General features: G+C 43.1%; 1 protein-coding gene and 1 long non-coding RNA gene across 2 annotated transcripts in view; both read right to left on the bottom strand.

Annotated features, from left to right (window-relative positions):
• Positions 1-7080, bottom strand: part of LOC136991976 (uncharacterized) — a 212653-nt gene extending 205573 nt beyond the window's left edge. Inside the window, exon 1 of the long non-coding RNA XR_010884001.1 lies at positions 6928-7080. This is a non-coding gene — a long non-coding RNA (uncharacterized lncRNA). The remainder of the gene's footprint in view (positions 1-6927) is intronic.
• Positions 7081-9231: 2151 nt separating this feature from the next.
• On the bottom strand, positions 9232-20405 carry MRPL23 (mitochondrial ribosomal protein L23). The gene is made up of 5 exons (XM_067295503.1): positions 20323-20405; positions 20064-20186; positions 19464-19546; positions 17556-17629; positions 9232-9594 (listed from the first exon to the last, which is right to left on the bottom strand). The coding sequence occupies exons 1-5, from the start codon at positions 20346-20348 to the stop codon at positions 9430-9432; spliced, it is 471 nt and encodes a 156-aa protein (XP_067151604.1). The 5' UTR covers positions 20349-20405; the 3' UTR covers positions 9232-9429.
• Between the last annotated feature and the right edge of the window lie 736 nt (positions 20406-21141).

The following is a 21141-nucleotide window of genomic DNA, read 5'->3' as shown; positions in this document are numbered from 1 at the left end:
CCATTCAGATGCACTGCTCTATAGACATTCTCCAGTCTGGCTTCTTCACCCACCCTGTGCCAGGACCTGGACGACTCGTACCTCCTTTCTGAGCACCATCAAAGCACTTTTTTTCTGGCAGCTCAGTTTTGGGAAGAAACAGGAAGAGAGAGGGCCCTGAGGACACTATGCTCCTCAATACTAGAATGTACCACAACATACCCAGGGCCACAGCCAAATGCATTAGGATGCAGGACTTCCAGATCCTAGTCAAGAGTCTTCATAATTCCTCCCCACAAGCCAAGAAAAACAAAGCAAGCAAAAAACAAATAACCATGGGCAGGCAGGAGTATTCGTCCCTTACTACAATGGCCTTAAGCAATCAGAGAGATAGGGCCGACGAATCCTTAATTACTTGTGCAATAACGACCTCCAGTTCCAGCATTCCTTGGCAGCCAGCAAGTGACTGGAGCAGTCAGAAACCCGTTATGCTCTTCTCACCACAGGCTTCAAACCAATTCGAAGGCCCCTCACCCAGCTGGTCACCAAGTGTCAAGAAACACTCCACACAGGGGTTGCTTATAGCTATTAAAAGCAGCAAAAAGAAAATACAATAAACAGCTCTTTTACGGAGCAGTCGTTACTGAACTGCATGTCTCCACAGCTAAGGTGTGCAAAGGCCCCATGCTCCTTTTTCCAGACAGTTCAAGTGTGATGAAAAAGCAAACAAGAAAACTAGACTTCAATATGTTGATATTATGTGTAGTGAGTGCATCATAATCAACAAAAGAGGAAAGGGAGGGGGCACTTTTCACTAAGGATTCCCTAAATGCATTATTAGCTAGGCAAATAGAAGAGAAAAAAAGACAAAAAGATGATCATCCCTAGATAATTTCTGTGACACAAAACCAAGGCAGAAAGAGAGATTAAGGACTTGACCCAAGCTCAGCTGAAAACACAGCCTGGAAGTGAACTTCACCCTCCTGTTTCCTAGGCCACCAAATTAACTTTTCTCTCAGTGGAAATCAAGATGTTCACAACTGATAGCTGAAGAATGCAGAAGGCGCTCTACCTCCCCACAGGGTCTAACAAATGACTAGATATATTATTGCAGGTGAGACGGCTCTTCTAAAAATATTACTATACCAAACCTGACTTCTTTTCCATGCTCCATGTTGGCTAGGATTCTGCAACATGACAGAGGCTGATCCAGAGGTCAGGACAAGAAACCCTGCAATAGACAGCTCACAGGCTATTTTCCCCTCCCAAGAAAGTAAGTCTCTTCCCATCCCTACCTCTGTTTGCTGGAGTCAGTTTATGCCTTGACGCACATGGCACTGACAGCTTCCCAAAACTCTCGTACTTTTAATATTACTATTAGCCCTCTGATACCCTGGTTAGCCACAGAAACAGCCAGAAGTGTGTCTGAATCCAGCAAAGTTCTTGGCCCCGATATCTTATGGCAATGAATTGCACAACACTAACCTAATTCAATGTAGAGTGAAAATGTTTTTGTGTCTTTTTCTAACTTGCTCTCTTTTTGGTTCACTGACAGTCCCCACTTGCATACATTGTAAAGGGAGGTATTTCTGGATAGCCTATCTCTAATCGCATTCCCTCTCATTCCTCCCTCCTCTAGCATGAACAATTACAGGCTTTACAACTCTTTTTTTAAAAAAAAACAAAGGTCTTTTTTGTTTCCTTAACAACACTCACAGCTGGTTTCTGAACTCCTCCTCCTTTTGGAGACAGAGCAGCCAAAACAACATGGTGCGTCTCAGTATTTAAGGGATCCTTTACAGCACAGAAAGATGTCTCAGCATTGCTGAGTAGTTTTCCTGTTGGTTAAAACAGGAAATATTGAGATAAAAGGAACCAGCTCCCTGTGTCAATCTAAATTTTTCTGTTCTGCTATGCACTGGGGCTGTTTCGAAGAACAGACTACTGCTATAAAATAGCTGCTATGAACACAAAGCGCACAGGCTGAGGTTACAGGCAGGCCCATCAGTTTCCATCATTTCTCAATAAGCCAAAAAGGATGAGAAAGCTACAAATAGCAGAACACCGCATTGCTCTGAAGTCCGTGACAGCTGAATTATCCATCACACTCATCAGCCATTCGCTTGGCATTCCTCACATTATGGTAAGCTATCTGCTACATACCCACACAACTCAATGGTTGTGCCTATTTGTTAATCTAAAGACAGTCACTTCCCTTGTACAGTACCCTTAGTTTTCTCCCCATGTTTCTTTTTTGAGAATTGTTGTACCATAAGATATGAGGAAGATCCAGCTGGGCAATATTGCCTCATCCACCAAAATGCCAGCTGAAGTGAAGTAAGTAAGAACAGTGCACATCTCCACTCCCCCTCCATTAGCTGGATCTTCAGCTGGGTCACAATCACTGTTAAGCCCAGCTGGGGAAACTGAGGCATTCAGAAGTTAACTAAATCATCCAAAGCAACAAAATTCAGCAGCTGCAGGCTGCCACATAGCTTTGGAAAAGTCCCCTTTAAAAACTGAAATCCCTGGAATGATGGGCTGCATTTGGCTTGTCTGTGAGAGGATCTTACTGGCACAGAGAGAGATGAATTCACCTCAGTCTTCAGGGCCAGTTCATTCAGCAGGGTTATTGGGGAGGTGGTAAGAGAGAGCAGCACTGCTACGCATCTGGTTTCAAAGCAACCCACCAGGAGAGGTCCCGCGGTCTGGGAGGGGGCTCTGCAGTGTTAGATAACCACTCAGAATCTCCATACCAAGTCGAGGGGCTTCTCAGGCCTCCTGACACTTGCCCTGTTGAGATTTGTCTGATCAACCCTTAACAGCAGGACCAATCCAGTCCTTTGAAGTCCATGGCACAGCTACATCTACAAAAGCAGTAGCAACATCAGGCCCAAAGTGTGCTGGGCAAAGAAGCAAAAGAAACAGCCCACAAACTCTTTCAGCTCTGTTTCAAAAGGCTTGGAAAGTTCCTCCCCTTCTCTTCCCCAAGCCCCTTCCATAAAAGCTTTGCATGCAGAGCAGTGTCTCTTGGGTCCCTCATTCTCTTGAGCAAAGTAAACAGACCTCCCGTGCAGCGACAAATGAACAACAAACAAACAGAGGGGGAAGAAAAAAAAATCCTCACTGCCAACTTGGAGGGTTTTTTCAGTATGTTTAATTTTTCAAAAAAATAAGAATGTGCAAGCTATGCCCCCAGGGTGACCCTGCACAAAGCTTTCTGGCAGCTCCGTCATTCTCCAGTCCCCCCTCGCACCACCACAGCCACCCCATCTTTCCCCATGCTCTTCCCCTGACTCATTCGTGCACATACGGAGCCCTACGAATCCTGGCACCCGGACGTCTTTTTCTTTTTCAAGCGTGCCAAAACAAGCTAAGCTCCTAAATCCCTTTTAGAATCTGGCCTTGTGTGGAAATCTGTTTGCTTCCATCCTATGTTTATTTTCTTTTGTTTTCAGGTTCGTTAGCCCAAGGGCAAATGTTGTTCCTAGCACCATTTTTTTTTTTTGGTATTTATCTTTCAATCAAGTGTTCCTCCTTGCAGGGATAAACAGGATGTTTAGAGACTCTGGGTATGACGACCAGTCTTTGACAGCTGTTGTGACACACCACACACTGGGTTTGCCATGTGTGCAAGCATTGGCACAGCTCAGCCTGCAGCAGTCTCTATTTGTGGAGATTGACTGTATGACCTAAGAGGCCTTCTGCAGCTCTACATTTTCAGCACAGGCTCATGGGAAAAGCACCACATGATCCAGAAAGATTCCCTGGTTTCTCCCTCCATTTATGAGAATAACACTTGCTCACACCACAGATGTTCCCTTTCTAGTCTACTCATTTCACTTCTCTAGCTGCACCCTTGCTTGCTACACTAAATTGTGCTCTGCCTCTCAGAAATCTTTCTTTCTCAGGTATACACACAGACAACAGTTAAGATGCTTCTAAATCACACTGAATCAATAGAGTGAGTTTCCCAAGCCTTTTTTAGGAAAGGAAGTTTTCCAAGCCTTGAATTGCTATCATTGGTCTTGTCCAACTCCTAAACCATGAACTTTGGACAATGAAACATAGATAACATTAACTAATTGCCAGATCTCAAGTAAGACCTACCTACCTAGAATACTTCATGGCCTCAAGATGCTTTCTAAAGCACGAGGCACCACAGAGGAAAATTCAGTGCCTAATTCTGGGCTCTGCATTCCTCTACAAATGCAGTGGTGGCATCTCTTACCTCTTGTTTTGAATCCAGTTGACAATTCAAAATTCTAATTTATTTCCATTCACAGCATTTACAAACAGCTGAAGGCAGAAAAGGACAAGAGACTGATAATCCATTATGTTTTGTAATAAAAGCAATTACTTTTACACCAGGACCTAGTTACCGTCCCCTCGGCCTATGGTATAAATGATTATAGGGTATCTCCTGAATTCTGCAAGTTGGGTGTGTCAGCAACAGCAGCACACACTTTGATAAGCCACACTATACACAAAGAGCTACATTCTGTCTAAACAGCCATAAATCACTCTAAAAGGAATGGTTCAACTAGGATGTCATCCTAGCTACTCTAAAAACTTCTGCATTTAAAGAAAATAATATTTACAAAAATTACCTCCCCTTTCTACAAACATATGATTCCTAAACAGCAACACTCAGTTTTCCCTATTACAACCACTTTAAGCAATTCACAGGTCAGATGACATGTTGCTGACTTTCATACTGCTTGGGTCCAGCTTATTCAAGGAAATTCACTTCACTCAGCCATGCTTGTCAAGTTTAAGCCTTGAAACCCATTCCAGGTAACGTTCAACCACAGGCTTCTGGCCTACGCACAGAACCTACGGCATGAAATTTTATGATCTGTGTCATTCAGGAGGTCAGAAGAGATTATCACAATGTTCCTTTTTAGCCATGGTACCTATGAGCCTTGGCATATAAGCCACCCTGGAAAGCCCTTCTCAAACAACTGTTTTAAATTGGACTCTGAGCAGTCCTTGAACTCTACTTCAGGAGAAAGCAGCACTGTCAAGATAACAGTATTTTACAGCTTTCAGTCCTTCTAGCAAAAATAGTGCTTGCTTTGTGTACCTCTCCCGGTTTCACACGCTAAGCAGACGTCCTGTATCCAACCCTTACCACTCTCTGCAAGTCATTCCACAAACACTCCACAGCTGAAGAAACAATTGTCTATCCTACGATCTAAAAACTGAAATATGGAAAATGATTTTCAGGGGGGGAGGGGGGGGCTTTGATATAATTGGAATGACCCAGATGGATCAGAAATTCCCCAGCCATGAACAGAGTTTCCACAGCAAGACCACCTTGGATAAAGTAAGCAAAATTTTCCCACTGTTTCATTCATTCAGAAGTGCTAGTGCTACTCAGCAATGGATCAGACCATTGAATGCCTCTTTCTGTCACAAGATGCGTAATTCAGGAGTCCCAGTAGGGGGGAAAGCATCGGAAGCTCTGGATTACCCATTCTCAGACACATTCAGTCATGGAAGTGAGCCATTTACCCTCTGTGTGACTTGACTTTCCTGTGTAGAGAGCAAGGATATTTGCTAATTGGATTAGAATATGCCTCCTTTGGGATTCATCAAAGTAGCGCAAGGGACTATTTACTTCTTTCCCATCTTTTAGTCCATTTAGCCTTTTCTCTTCTCTTGATCACCAAGTAGTATAACAAAGAGGGAATGATGCACAGGACAATAAAGATAGACATTGATCTGCAGGAAATACTTAACATCTTTGACATAGGGGGGGCTTATACAGAGAAGATGAAGCTACTGCAGCTTTGTGACTAACCACTTGTCAGCTGAGCTGCACTATATGCCTTCCTACTTCAAAGTAACCGTGAAGACAATCATTTTCATCCTTTGAGGTCATGTAGCATAGCTCAGGTGATAAGTGGTTACAAGACACAGTAAATTTGTCACCTGCACACTCCCACACATTCTTGTGTGATCCACTTCAACCAATAACAAGCCTACCATTAGCTTCCAAGCAGAAGCTACAGCACAAAACCCATTTCGAAGTTGCAATGTTAGGAGAGCCACTTTACAGAGCCACTTGACTCTCTTTGCAATTCAGTTTGGTTTGTTTTAAAAAACAGTAAATAAAAGCAAACAAAAAAGCAATCACAGGTTCCCTCTGAAGTGTACTGGTATTGCTGAGACGCTGCCCATCGTAGCTGAATGCGCGCCTCCACCAGAGTGGCCTACGCAATCAATTGCGCATCCGCTGACTGTTCCAGCACATTACTCTCTTTGGGAGGCTGTACACATTCAGAGGAGAACGAAACTGTGTTCCACGTCTCCACTGCATGTCAGGGAAGCCAGCAGCTGCAGAGCTGTGCATGCCAAGCACGGGACATGGTTTCTTCCTGCTGTGTCCAGCACACAGAAAGAACATCAGCCTCTTCAACCAAGTCATTACTTTGCTCCTTGGAGAAGTTATTCACGCATACATCCAAATTCTTGGCCCACAGGTAAGGCTGCTGATACAGCCAAGGACAGCTCGACACCTCTCTGATAGCAGGACTAGATGCAACCTCACAGGTCCTACTGATCCTTTGCATCACACAAAAACTCCAGGATGTGCTGGAATGAGCACAATTTCGTGTACAGAACTATGTAATTCTGAGTGCTTGTCCTAGCTTCATCACTCATTTGCTGTACTTCTCTGGTATGTGATACAAATTTTGCCTTCATATTCAAGTATTATCTCCATTATTTTCTAGCCTACCTGTGCAGTTTGGGGGATGGGATTTGTGAAGTACTGTATCATACTAAGCATCCAAAGCCATTGGCACTTCCTCAGAAATGCTGGCCAGCAGTGGACTGGGAAGGACTTGACATCTTTTTTTATCCCATTTCCACGGCAATCAGGGGCATTAAAGCAAAATAATGGTGGGTGAGGGGCTCTGAATTTTCTTTTTTTAATCTTACCTTAATTTCACAGGAATACTATTTGAGAAGCATCTGGTAATGTAAGTTCTCTTAAGGAGCTTGAGTATCTGCCAGAATTTGGTCGCTGCAGCTTCGTATAGATACGGGTATACTCATCTCTATTTCTTCCCTTTTGTGCCATTCCAGACAGAAACCTGCCTTGAACATGAGCTAGAAATTAATCATCCATGGAGAAATCACAGAGTAGCAAAACATGGTAGACCTGCCCTGGGCTTTTGATACTCACTCAGCCTAGAACATACTTGGGACTGCAAATAAACTCCTCTCAGCATGGGTCCTCAATGCCAGTACAGGAGCTGGTGACTCCAACCTCTCCTGAGGACCATAACAGGGAAGGCAGAGAGGCTGATGGTTAATATATCCCTTTCTGTTACACCTAACACACAGAATACAGCCTCACTTATCCAGAACTATCACATACCTGTCTGCTTGCTTGCTTAAGGCTGACCAACCAGTTAGGAAGATATATGGCAGCACTAGATGAATTCTTTTCATTTATCTTCACCATGGAGAAGATGGAGTTACCTATATTGGAGGCCACCACAAAGGAAAGTGAAGAAAAAATAGCAAACTCCATAACATTATATTGTAGGAGCAAAGTCCCAGTCCCAGTATGGATCAACTCCATACCCAGCCCCAATATGGATCAAGTCCACATTTAGCTGGCAGCTTGAGAGACAGTCTCCTTAAAAGAGAGCTGCATATATCAGAGAGGAAACCCTTTTATCTAGACAAATTCGGTCTTCCTACTTTAAAACTGCAGGCCAGTTCTTGGTTTAACCTTAAGTTTCACGTGTCACTACAAAACTCCGGAAGTGTTAGCTTTGCAGACATGCCAAACATAAAAACTGTTTTCAGTGAACTCAGTATTTTTCCACATCTACTATTGCAGCTCTGTCAGCAGCATGGGACTAGCAAATCCTGCCTTGTCTCCCTCATCTCTGAGGGCATCTCTCTGTTTAAGCACCAGCTGACTTACGCAGATCATCTGCATGATCCCTCTTGGAAGTTGGACAAAGAGTGGGGTGAGAGAGTCACTGGACTTGTAAGCAACAAACCACAGAAGAAGATGGACTGAAGAAGGGAAGTAGCAGGAGGAAACAAGCAACTGATGAACAGAAGAGGGTGCCTAAAATCCTCCTTAGATTGCTTCTCTGGGGAACAGCTGTTTCCTTGTAAACATCTTGCTAGCTGTCCAAACAAGAAGTTCAGACACAGAACAATAAAGGAGAGCACCCGGGTAGAAGTGTTCAAGGCAAGGGTTCATTCACTACCCTGCCAATTGCTAAGTGGCAGAACTCAAAAGGCAGGGAAACTTTAGCTATACATTTAACCCTGCATGTGTTGGCATCATAGCTAATGGCCTGCAGAAATACATCCTTCTCTTTATCTGTGGTAAAGTCCTTCCTAGCCCTCACTTTTTCCACTGTTTCTGACACACCAGCAGAGCATATTACTTGACAAAGGGAAAGAGAAATAATCCTCATCAAAATGAGGAGAAACAGCAGCAGAGCTAGGCAAATGAAAAACCTGAATACAGCAGCCCTGAAGGCCTAGAACAGTTCTACCACTGCAGCGACATCAGCAACCTAAAAGTGGAGGGAGTTACACCAGAAAAAGTAAAAAGAGTCTTTTCACTAGTCCTGAGCCCAAAACAGTCTACACTGGCAGAAGCATTTTTATGCCAATACAACTGTGTCTACACAGGACTCTTGCCAGCTCTGCAAGGTAGCTGCGGGTTGGGGGGGGGGGGAATACTATCACAGCTATGCCAGTAAATGTTCCTAGGGCAGGCCAGCCACCTGCATTGCACAACAGCAAGCAGAGACAGTGCACCACATTTGTCCATTCTTTGAAGCTTTTCTGAATCAAATGCACACATGCATGGCTGCAAGGCTATCCAACAGGCCCCCTCTCCAAGATGCCACACAACCATCAACAAAGGAGTGAAATCAGATCAAACATACATCCCTAAGGAAAGGGGGTCACTTTGGAAGTAAGGCAATTCACAAAATAGTAGGACATCATACCTGACAATACGTACACCTATGTTCTGAGCCTACAGTCTACTTTTCTGCAACTTCTTGTCCACCTCTGGTTGTCCTACCTTGCCTTTTATATGTTCTGTTCAACACAAACCACACTTATCCTGGTAACTATAACGTCTCCTACTTTACTCAAATTACCTAAAGAAGCAGGAAGAGGATAAGCAAAATGACACAGTCAGAAACAACAACAAGCAATTCCACATTTCAGAAACAGTCCACAAGTTCACAGGAAAGATCTGATGCAGTCGGATTTATTTTACCTTTTTATTTCTTTTGGGCCATTTTGTTGTAGTCGTGCACAAATAGCCAGGTAAAAAGACACGCTAACAAGGGCTGCTCAAAAATAAACCCTTGGTCATTACAAGAAGAGAAGAGTGCAAGTTCTGCTGATTAAAATCCCTCTGAGCCTAAAAAAGGCAGCTGACTTGTTGCATCAAAGTCCAAACCAATCAGGGACTCCGCCTCGTCTGGGGTCACCTCTCTGCCTCTGCGCCTCTTCCTCGAGATATTTATTCTTGAAGTCATCAAAAGAGCGAGCTTCTGGGGTTTGTTCTTTTTCTGGAAATAGGTTGGGAAACTGAAAAGTTTGTCCTTGGCCCTAAAGAGAAAACAAATGGTCAAACACACATTCCAGCCTTTCTGCAGTAGCTATGATGCATACACCTAAAACTACAACGAAAGACCACCCTGAAGTTTCAGCTGGTGCAAAATGTTACGTACTTCTCACCTCTCGAGACCTCTCCCCCCTCCCGCCCCACCTCCAAGACACACATAGAGCCCTCCCCCCCAATATCCTAACTTTAAGCCTCTTCCCTTCTGTGTGCGAATTAAGACACTGGCATCGTTCTTTAAAGAATGAATGTGAATGATCAGGAGATGGACACTTCTTACGATATTCAACTTTGAACCAGCCCCAAGATGTTGTACTGAGTCATACAGTAAAAGCAAGACCAGTGAAATAAGTGATTCTGTTAAAGTAACACCATCAGGGAAATGCATGGTGGCGGGGGCAGGGAGGCACTGATTATGTTAATACTTAGAATATGGGTAGTGGTTACAGTTGTTTAGATCTCATCTAAGTAAAAGAGAGACTATAGTTCAGTCCTAGCAGCTGTCATTATAGGGGATAATGTGGGAATACAGAATAACGGATATCAGAGGTCTGTTATCAACAGGAATAAAAACTAGAGTGTAAAACAATTACAGTGGGAACAATCTGTCTAATACATCAGTGATGAGATTAAAGTGATTACATCTGCATCAGTCATTCTGCCTAACAGACAAGTCATTTTAGTACAACATCATCATCAGATCTATGTCTCCCACTTGGAAAATAAACATTTGCTTGGTCTCTGGTTTTTATCTAACAGCAGGAAACCATTATTCTGTGGAAATGTTCTATCCCATTAACATTATCTACTTTCTTTTTAAGTGGTGTTTGCACTAAGCACAACTTCATTAAACTCAACAGCATCAGCCCTTCCATTTCTTTCCATTCAGTATGCAACTTTGCATAATAAAACACTTAACTGTTAGGGACCACTTAATAATTATTCTCCAAAACACTTACAAACCTTAGCATACATGAACTTTTTCAGCAGAATACTGCACAGAGAAATCTCAACAAAAGCATTTATTTGCCTCAGACGGAAACAGTTTTTGCAAATCACCCATTCTTTATACTTGTGCTGTAAATATAACCAAACCAGAGGCCTAGTTATGAAATGGTTGCACAAAGGAGATCAAATGAGTCTTCCACAACATGGCTATCTACAGTATATTTTGGAACCAGAAATGTGACATAATTAAATCTGAATAAACTGTCACCATATCCTTGATCCAGCTGAACGTGTGTTGTGATTCATTCAGCCATATATGTCCAACATGGCAATTTACAGGTGTGAAAGTATCCAAATCTCAAGCATATACTTTGGAAAGAAAAAACATGATTTATCCCAGTTGAGCTTATCCAGACTAGAATCTAGGAAATATCAACTCATACACAGCAATGCTCCAGTTGTTTTTGTAGCGCATACTTCTTGGGGGTTTCCTAAGAGCCTGACCATACTATAAAAACAACAAGGGAGCTGCTGTGTACATTGCTCTTTCCTAGATTCTAGCCTGGATAAGCTCAACTGGAACAAATCATGGTTTTTCCTTTCCACAGTGTACTCTCTGGGGTTTAAATTCTTTTGTACTTTTAAATTACCAACAGGTATGCTTACCACAGCTGTCCTGTGACAATTAAAGCATAGTTGCATTTTGAGGCACAGAACCAGGTCTTAATGTCCTTGAACAGTCCCAAAGCTGTAGCCTACTGAAACTTCCAGCAGTAGGAATAAGCACCTTGGCCTTGAGGCCAAGGGCTGCCCAAGACTTTAGCATACAAAAGCATTTGGAAAATAATTTGTTTACATTACAAGAAATTACTATTTTAACTGCACTGCAAGCAGGTCACTCAGCCCAATGGTACCTACAGCACAGGCAAGGCCAATTCTAAGGACTCATCCACTCTGGAAAGGAAGCCATTTTAGCTAAGAAATCAGAAGACACTTCAGGCTAACATGGTAGGCACACCACCTACGCTGAAAGTTTGAGAACTATTTATATTGGTAACAGTGTAGTAAGTAGCTGTTCTTATGCAGCACTTCCACTCGGGTATGTTTCCAGCACCGACGCACTTCCCATATTGTAGATTGAAGGAAAGCGGTCCCTAAAGCATACGAAGAACATCCATGGTAATTCACTGAGAATTGCAAAACAGTTTTTATTAAAAGAAAAAAAAAAAGAAAGAAAAAAAGATATGCACAGAGGCCGTAGTGAAACCAGACGAACCTTTCAGCTGTTTATCAAAATGCTCGCAGTTCCCATTTCAAGGCTGGTGAAAGTCAAATATTGAGCTGAAAATGTCAATTTGTATCTGGAGTCTTTTAATAAATAAAAATCAGCACAGACACGTTGGCTCTTTCCAGATCTTGTTTTGTGAAGAAATTCTGATTTTGGCTGGCAGCCAGACACTATTTGAAACAGCCAAGACATTACACCCTGAGAACTGAAGGTTGATAAATCTTAAGTAACAATACTATGCAGTAATACTACACTGTAAAACTCTAGAGTGATGAAAACTGTATGAAAAATAGCTGTTGTGCATGCTCAGTAGCTAGTTTTCAAAAGAAGCCTGTATCTTGGGTATTTCAAAATTTCAAAAATACCAAGAGCATCAACTTACATAAAGGGCTGAGTCCATCCAGGCATATTTACGTTCAGTGCATCTTCAATATGATGCCAGAGGCTACCAAAGTTCTAGCTCACATGTCACCTTCTCAAAAAAATGTCTACCAAAGGGATGGATGGATCATCGCTCCGTCATGTAGTGCTGTTCAAAATATTATACTTTTTTCCTTTGTAAAAGTCTTCCATTCTATAAAGTATCCATTAGACAGCTATTCGAAAAATGCATCCTTAGAATGAAATCCTAATTGGGATAAAGTGAACAACTAAATTTCTAACAAGTTCAACAGAATGAGGGTTTTATCTAGTTTCTAGACTGCTAGAACATGAACTGCTAGCATATTCAATCAGAAAGCAAAAATGTGGCTTATTCCTAATCCTGACATTGTTCCCCGTGTTACCTTTTGCAAGCCATTTAACCAAGGTCTTCCCTTTAAATTTTGAAGATAATAAACTGAAATGGGCTCTAAAAAGGCTAAGGTTTGACCTTCTTTTAGAACTTTCGGCAGCCCAATTACCTTAGTTAGGAGCACAGAGGCAGGGGGAGAAGACAAGAATACCCTCCTACCTGACACAGCTCTGCCAAAAGAAAACCCTCTAGAAAAGGCAAATAAATTGCTAAAGAAATCATTCTGCTTGTATAATTTAATCTACCTTGGAACTGGATTCTGCACTGTTAGCAAAAGAACTTTTCCACCCACGTGAGGTGGTACACTGACAAATTTTGGAGTTTTTCAGGACAAGCTCTACCACCAAGTCCTCTTGTATATAAACAGCCCTCATAATGCTTTAAAGAATAAATAAATAAAAAGGAAAAAAGCAAACTATGAAGAAGTTGTTACAAAGGGTATTTTACTGTTGGCATAAAAATAAAGGCAATGTGATGATTTTATGCACTGCTATCCTGGAATTAGGGTCTTCCCAGAGACTTCTCTTTTTGCTGCAAATTCTAAGGTTATATACAAGCGAGATGCGTGGTTCAGTGTTTAGACTGTAGAAAAGGGCACCACTTCTACTCCTGCCCACATCTAATCCGTGTTTCAGCATTATCCAAAGGTAAAATTGATTTATACACTAGGTCTCATGAAGATTCATTTCTTAAATACTAACATTCTTCAACATGGAAAGTGACCTAAGCACCAAGCAAATATTTTCAGCTTACATTTCAAGTCTTTTTGGTTATTTAGGGTGGAGACACACCTTTTTCTCAGAGTCTACAGAAGGAGTTACCACATCAAGTGGTACAAATTGCCTTCATTCATTTTAATGGGAGGTTAAGTGACCATAATTAGGCCTATGAAGTCAAGTGTTAACCTTTCCACTGCTAAGCCTCATGTCAGAAAATTGCAAGAAGGATTATCCAGCACAAACGCACTTATACTCTTCTGACCTTTGCATCCCTTGGAAAGTTTAGGAATGGAAGGTCAGCACAGATATTATTGTGTAGGAATGACGCAGCAAACACTGGTCATGTAAACAACTGTGAGGTCTTCTGATTATTTAGATAATTGAAGCACTTACTACTGTCCTTCAGAATTAGGAGAAAAGTGATGTTTATAGTGTCGTTAACCAAAAAATGTTGGACTCCCAACAGTGTGGGATTTGGTCCAGCAGTAGCAGCAAATGCAGCTAAGTTTAATAATCCAATGCATTTGAACAATTCTCCGACCATCTCTGTGGTAATATCTGATGGTAAAATAACAAGTATGGCAAAACAGCATAGAAAGCAACTTTAAAATCCACATGGTAATGCCACAGCATACAGAGAATCCAATTTTCCTCTGAATTCATTAGATGCAAGATGAAAATTGCTGTCACATCTAATGTGCAAATGGGTTAATTACAATGAATGTACAGGACACTAGCCAGGGTTTGAGGAGAAAGCATTTGCAAAAATGCTCCCACTTGTGCCATCATTCATGTGGCTAAATAGGTGTTAGTCCTAATGTTGACAAGGTCAGACTGCTTTTTACAGCCATCTCCATTAGATTTCTCAAAACAGGTTTAATTAAAAATAGGTCTGGATTCCAGAGGCTTGTCTACACTTGGGCTCCCACGGGTGCTAACACCTGTTGAGCTAAACCAGTGAGAACACTGAAGGAGGAGGAGGGTATGTTGTTGTTTTTTTTTAATTTCCCTGATGTTGATGCAACTGTAAAGTTTCCCACTGGATTTTTTTTTTTTTTTAATATAACAGTAGGATAATCATAACTTTATCAGAGTAAAGAGAAAGGTTGCTGTATGATATTCATTTAAGCTACTTGGCAAAGATACACCGCTTTGATTTTAATTAAGAAAACAAAACAGTGTAAAAAAGAAGCGTTTGAAAGCAATGGCCATGAGTCTATAACTTAAACCTTTCTCACCACATTCCAAAAAGGGAAAAAAAGGTAGGCAGGCTCTGGAATGGCAAGATATTGTTGATCCACAGCCTTCTATGATTTGAGGTATTTTTTTAATGTGAAAATATTATGCTTGGACTGATCATTTATTTGTCCAGTTACAGCCTGAGAATAAAGTAAACAGCTCTGAATCTCCAAGAAATAGTATTTGGAAAAGAAAGGACAACAATTCTTACATGTGGAACAGCTGGGGACTAATCTGATTCTTAAGGGTATACCAACTATGACTTCATACATCTTTCACCTTTAAGACACTTGCAGTAAGTTAATAGACATATATGTTGCGTGGGGACACATAAGATGATGTTTTATGAAGCAGGCAAGCGTAACTAGTCATGAGAATATACTCAACTTCATTCAGGTAAACCACAACAGAGCAGCTAGCAAGTCACACTAGGAAGAGCAATACTTCCACCTAGTGGGCAACAGGAAGATCAACCCAAGAGCTTCCATAAACAAGAACTTATTTTTCCAGTCATAAGCATTTTTAACTTGAAACTGGATTAATGAGAGAAAACACAGCTGGTAAAAATGGTGGGAAAGCCCAACCACTCTGACTCACGGCAGATGCTAAATAATTCTCATGAAAATAGGATTTTACAGTGGTTACCAAAGACTTCCCTAAATTAGGCAGATATTAACAATGGACTGCACAGGGCCTGTGTTGGCCAGAATCAAACCATGAATGAGACTGAAGGCAAAACCTTCAGTTTCAGAACTGACACTGGGTTTCTGGCCTCACCCACTGTTTAAAGTTGATATGAACACATAACTGGGAGCTCAGTGTCTGAGACACCAGAACTAGTGATGAAAGGCAAAAAACAAAAGAAAAAAAAATAGAAAGGTCTAAATGTTAAAGGAGTTAACAGATAACAGCAACAACAAAAAGAACAAAGAGACCAGGAATGAAGTGAAGCGAGGATGCACAGATCCAGCTTCACCCAACAGAGTCCAGAAACTGGTGAGGATTCCCTTACATTAGACGCTGTACAGCAAACACCAAAAGGCAGGCCTGGCCCCCATCCACGGGACAGCTGGAAAGCATGACATTCTTAAAAAACTTGTCTAAAGGATGGCACCATGGGACATGACTGTGCTGTACAGGGTGACATGCTGTCTTACGTAGCAGGAGAAGTCCTCAGTCACAGTATCACAAGGCTCTGTGCAGGCTAATTTGCCCAAGCAGACAAAATGAGAGGCTGGAGGAATTAAAAGAGCTACTGCTGTCTGACTGCTTTCAGTACCAAGCTAGTTTAGGTAATCCTCCACTCCAGGGACACTGCAAAGCTATCCACAAGGTGGTGGTAACTGTTGCAGGTTCAGATGTTTGATCTGGAGTGAATGTGCAAAAATGCTGCCTTAAATGTGTGACTTGCTCCATGAAACAGCATCATTTTGCTTCCGGCTCCTTCCCCCTGCATTTGTCTGTGGATTGCAGATTACCTCCTTCTCAGTGCAGCAGACAACATTAAATACAGCAAAATAAAATTTGAAAACTGACCAAGGCTCAGTAAAGATGCATGTCTGCTTCAATCCTGGGAAAGGAGTCTCTAAGAATAAAAATGTCACCAGCAAGAGGCCATGACAATGGAAAGTGCCTGCAATTACCTACTAACCAACAACACTCAGAGAAGGCAACTTATGGCTAGCAGATATAAAACTATTCCTTGCATTCATTTCCTCAGCTGTGTTCTCAATCAATTATTTTTACCTGATGTCTCACAGACAAAAACCTACACCCAGACAACAGCCTTCCCTCCATCAGGGGAGAAGTTCCCCCCTGCCCAGAGCACAGACCCTGTCTTCCTTGAAGAGGTGTGTGTTTTTCCATCAATATAGCCATTGTAAGGCAAAATCTTCGTGGAGAGGAGGTTAGCTTTAACTTCAGCATAGTAAACCAAGGTTAGGCCTGATCTAAATATAAATGTTACTTTCTATTAACAGGGTATTTTACACTGTTCCTTCAAAGATAAAGGCTGTCTAGTGAAATACGCTGTCCCCACTTTTCTTTCCATCCCCTCCTCAAAAGGGGCTAAGAGAAAAACTTCCAAGCTCATTTAAACTCTGCAAAAATAGGAAATGCCAGATTTCCAATTGTCTGTACATCTTTAATTTGATCCCAAGTGCATATGAATTCTTATGTAGTCTTTAAACTGCAAGACCATGCAATGTTTCTCCCCACACAGATTCCTTGTATGGAGTAACACTGACGTTGCATTGCCAACAGCAATTTTAAATTTACAATTTTGTAACATAAATAGCACTCCTTTAATGCAATTTCTGTATATGAAGGGGGTTTTTTTTGGTTGGTTGGGTTTCTTTTTTATGTGGGGATAGGTAAGCCCAAAAGAAGTCTAAACTGTAATATGCTCCTGTTATGAAAGAAAGTTGTAAGAACATTAAGCTTCTTTTCCACTGGGCAACCAACACACATTTTAGAACCCAGCTTAGCCACAAAGCACACTTGCTAGACATGACTTAAAGCTCTCCAAGGAATATGCCTTAGTCCTCTCCAAGATCCAAAGAGCTTTAATAAAAAGTTCTCCACCCTTACACTATATTCTTTCACTTACTGGACATTTCAGCAATCAACCACACAAGTGGTGAACCTTCCAGCACACTGAGTACAGGGTCAGCCTGAAACTTACTGGCAAAGCAGCACCATATGACATCAGACCATAACTTACATATAGGCCTCAAACAAAATGGGACTTGAAAACTAAAGATTTATTTGAATTTGCTTTTTATACTAAGTCATTTAAATCAGTAAATCTCTTTTTACAGTCTGGCAGGTTTTAACGATGATGCCTTTATTAGAGGATTGGCAGAAATATGCAGCCAACTGGACAGTTCACTGAACATTACTTCTAGCTTGGCAGATTAACAGTCCCTTCCTCTACTCCAGCAAGCACCCATGTTAACTCACCAGCTGTACATAGGCGACCTTGTAATCCGGCTTCTTCACCCTCTGATTCTTGTGGTTCCTCCTGTTGTGTGCACCTGCACAAACGGAGAGAGTCCCACCATTACTTTTCAGAACTTCCAAGTTCCCCAAAGCACAACCAAGCTGACGGGGGGTCTTCATTAGTTTTGATTTACCATTAAGAGGAATATTCTTTCTTCAGTACTAACACAGAAACCCCTTGCAGTAGTATCGCAACTACTAAAACATACTGAAATTGGTAAATACTACTCTCCTCACTTACAGGTGGCGAACTGGGGCATCACCACACTCAGGCTGCTGAGAGCAGCTGTGGCTACCCAGTCACATAGGAAGCTTGCAACGGAGCAAGGAGGCAGGTCTCCCAAGTAGGGGGGGCAGAAGTAATAAACTGTCCTCCCTATATCAACTGCTTTGGGGACATAAGGAGGAAATGCCCGCTAAACAGCTACAAACACGTCACCTCTTACTGCCCAGCTAATGTTCTAGAGCATGATCTACTGTTTTACTGTTTGTCTGTCAGGAAATTACACTCTACATCCAAAAAAACCAAAGCATTTTGACTTTCAGCACGTATGCTGGTCACTGCCGAACCCTAAGTTCAATTTATTCCCTGCATGTTAGACAGACATTAAAGCTCTCAAATTATTATGCTTTCTCACCCCTTTCTCCTTTTATCCTGTGTATATATATTCCACCGCCACTTCTAATAGCAGTGGCGGACAAAATGGCTAAAAGGACAAGCACAAATATTTTCCAGTGCTGTTTAGAACTACAAGTGCTTGATATTAAGGCTTCATTTAATTTTATTTTTTCACATAAGCATATTGCAGATACTTTCGTTTTCTTTTCTTTCTTTTACATGTTCTGAGTTTTAAAACCATCTCTTAAAGCTTTAATTTTTCTTTCATTCCTATTTTCCTCTATTCCAGCTTTTTCCTCGATCCTTTTTTTAAATCCATCCCTACTGCTACCATTTTTAAATGCATCAACCAGTTCCTTTGCTAGAACCAGCGCACAAAAAAGAAAAATCCAGCCATCGAAGATGTTCTAAACAAAAAATCACGTTTCATTTGATTAACGGTGCCCAGTGATCAAAAAGGAAATGACATAAAAAATATCTTTCCAACTTTGCACTGCATCCAAACTCAGGAAGAATTAATATGTGGAGATGAACATATATATAATTTTTATTCTGTTCAGTTAGAGTGGTCTGCCTGCTCCACCTGGGGTTCAGAATAACTTAAAACAAATGGTAGGGGGGATGCTTGGGTTATTATGGGGCGGTGGTGTGGGGAGGGATGAGTGGAAGTGGCAGGTCTGTAGCAGCCGAGCAATAACTACAAGTGTTGAAAAACTGAAAATTTAAGATGTTTTTCCAATTTTATCTACTGGTCTAATAGAACATTTTACTTCTCTCTACAAACTTTGCTTTTTGTTAAACCATAACACATCCTCGAGGTGCTTCCTGGGTAATCTCAGATGACAGTCATAGGCTTTCTTTTTTTAAATAAATTTAATTATTAATTTTATTAAAACACTTGAAGACAGTTCCTGTTGAAGTGAGATACCCATTGGTCTTCAGAGAGAAATGGTCCCAACTACAAAAGCATACTGCAGAAACTAGATAAAAATCAAGGTTTTAAGGCTTTTCAAACTCAGGTTTTTCTTTATAAAACTGAACTTATGTTATAATCTAATCAGATCATTCAAATATGCAGCAGCGTATATTTGCTTTACAGAACAAATAAATCACTGAGTTGGTAAATGTCACCAGGTAAGTACCTGGAACCAAAGTACAATGAAATCTAATGCAGCTTTTGATAGCAAAAGTCTCTTCAGGACATGCAGGGAAGCTGTAGCCATCCCTCCAGATTACTCAACTGCACTTACCATGCTGTATCCTGGTCCTCACTGCCACTACTGGCACATTGTATATTTTTTCAAGGTAATTCTTGATATCCACTTTTGTCATTCTAGGCAAAGGGAAAACATTTGGGGGAAAGGAGAGAAAGAAAAACATTAAGTATTTAACTAAAATCTAAGCAGAGCCAGAGTATTTATAGTCTAGTTGGTGGGCTGGAATAAATGTGTCTTCTCCTTTTGACCAAGGCAGCTTTACTGCACAAAAATATAAAAACACAGATCGCGTGCTGCCAGAGGTTATAGTCTAGAAGGCGTAAGAGCGCTAAGGGCTTTACTTTCTGCAACCTCAGCAGCGAGGGCCCCCGCGCTGGCAGAAGCTGCGGGAGCTGCGTGCCCGCCCGGCTCAGGCAGCCTGCCGACTTTCCGGACGAGTAGCTCCTACTCGCTGCAGGCCCCCGCGGGGCGAACGCCCGGACACGGCCCCACTTCCCCGGGTGGCCTTCCCCACGGCTCCCCCCCCCCAGCCCCTGGGGGGGGGGGGCAGGCAGCGGCAGGGACCAAGGAGCGGTTAAAAAACAAGCCCGGCACGCCCGCCCTCGGCACCCGGCGCGGGCCGGCCGCACTCACTCCATGGAGACGCGGAACTGCGCCGTGTCCGCCGGCTGCGGCACGCCGGGCCGCACCGCCGCCATGAAGAAGTCGGGCCGGAACAGGCGCAGCTGGGGGCCGCCGGGCTGGAACAGCGGGTACCTGCGGGGAGACACCGAGCCGCTGCCTCATCGCCGCCCCGCTCCCCCAGGACCCCCCCCTCCTCCTCCTCCTCCGGCCCGGCCCGCCGTCTCCCCCCCCCCCCCCGCTCCGCGCCGGCGCCGCGGCCCTCACACACACGGCCCTCCTGACGCGCGCCGCCATGGCGCAGCCCGCCCCGCCCCGCGCCGCGCCGCGCCCGGAAGCGGCGCCAGAGCGGCTCCCGCCGGGGGGGGTGGGGGGAGGGGGCGGCGGCGCCCCCTGCCGGCGCGGCGGAGCGGAGCGGGGCAGCACCGCGCGGGGCGGCCCTTGCCCCGCCCTCCTCAGCTGCCCCTCAGGCCCTTTTTGCCCTTGGAGCGGAGACGAGGGGAAATCAGCGCCCGATCAGCCCTTCGGGAGCGAGCGCCGCTCGCGGAGGCGGAGGAGTGTTGCGGGAGCGCCCAAAGGCCGGCAGAGAGTCGCACAGCTTCGGCCTCGAGGAGCGGGGGTGATGCGCCTCTCTGAGGGGAACGGCAAAAAAACGGCAAAAAAAAGAGATTCATCTGCAAAGTTAGCTTAGGAAACCGTCTCATCCGGAGTCTTTTCTGTGACTTTACCGGGGGGGGGGGGAGACACCGATGTGGCTTTTGGGTCAGAAACACCTAAAAGCAGTTCTTCTGAGAAGCCACTCACGGTTCACACCAGGTGATGAACGGAGAGCGAGGAGGACAACACAGAATAAGGCCATATAAGACTTTGCTACGTACCCGAACAACACGTAACCCTGCGGTCCCTGCCTTCCTTTCGCATGGTCTGAAATCACAGTGATTTTTTTTCCCTTTTCCTCGTTTTTACAGGATGTACTAATGGTGAGCCAGGGTGCGAACAGCCATCCGAAAGAGCCAGAAATGTGAAAACACAGAGGAGAATCAGCATCTTTGATAGATTTCTCTCTAAAAAGATGTTTCAAGATTGGCCA

The sequence above is a fragment of the Apteryx mantelli genome, chromosome 4, assembly GCF_036417845.1.
Source record: "Apteryx mantelli isolate bAptMan1 chromosome 4, bAptMan1.hap1, whole genome shotgun sequence".
Lineage (NCBI taxonomy): Eukaryota > Metazoa > Chordata > Aves > Apterygiformes > Apterygidae > Apteryx > Apteryx mantelli.
Note: the sequence above shows the minus strand (reverse complement) of the source record. Positions and strands in the feature narration are given on the sequence as shown.

Bases quoted from the DNA above. Each gene is read 5' to 3' on its own strand.
- MRPL23 (XM_067295503.1), bottom strand. From the start codon at position 20,348: ATGGCGGCGCGCGTCAGGAGGGCCGT. The intron at 20,187-20,322 runs GTGTGTGAGGGC...GTCTCCCCGCAG, and splicing joins GCGCGCGTCAGGAGGGCCGT to GTACCCGCTGTTCCAGCCCG. The intron at 9,595-17,555 runs GTGAGTTAACAT...TTTTCTCTTTAG, and splicing joins AGGTCGCCTATGTACAGCTG to GGCCAAGGACAAACTTTTCA.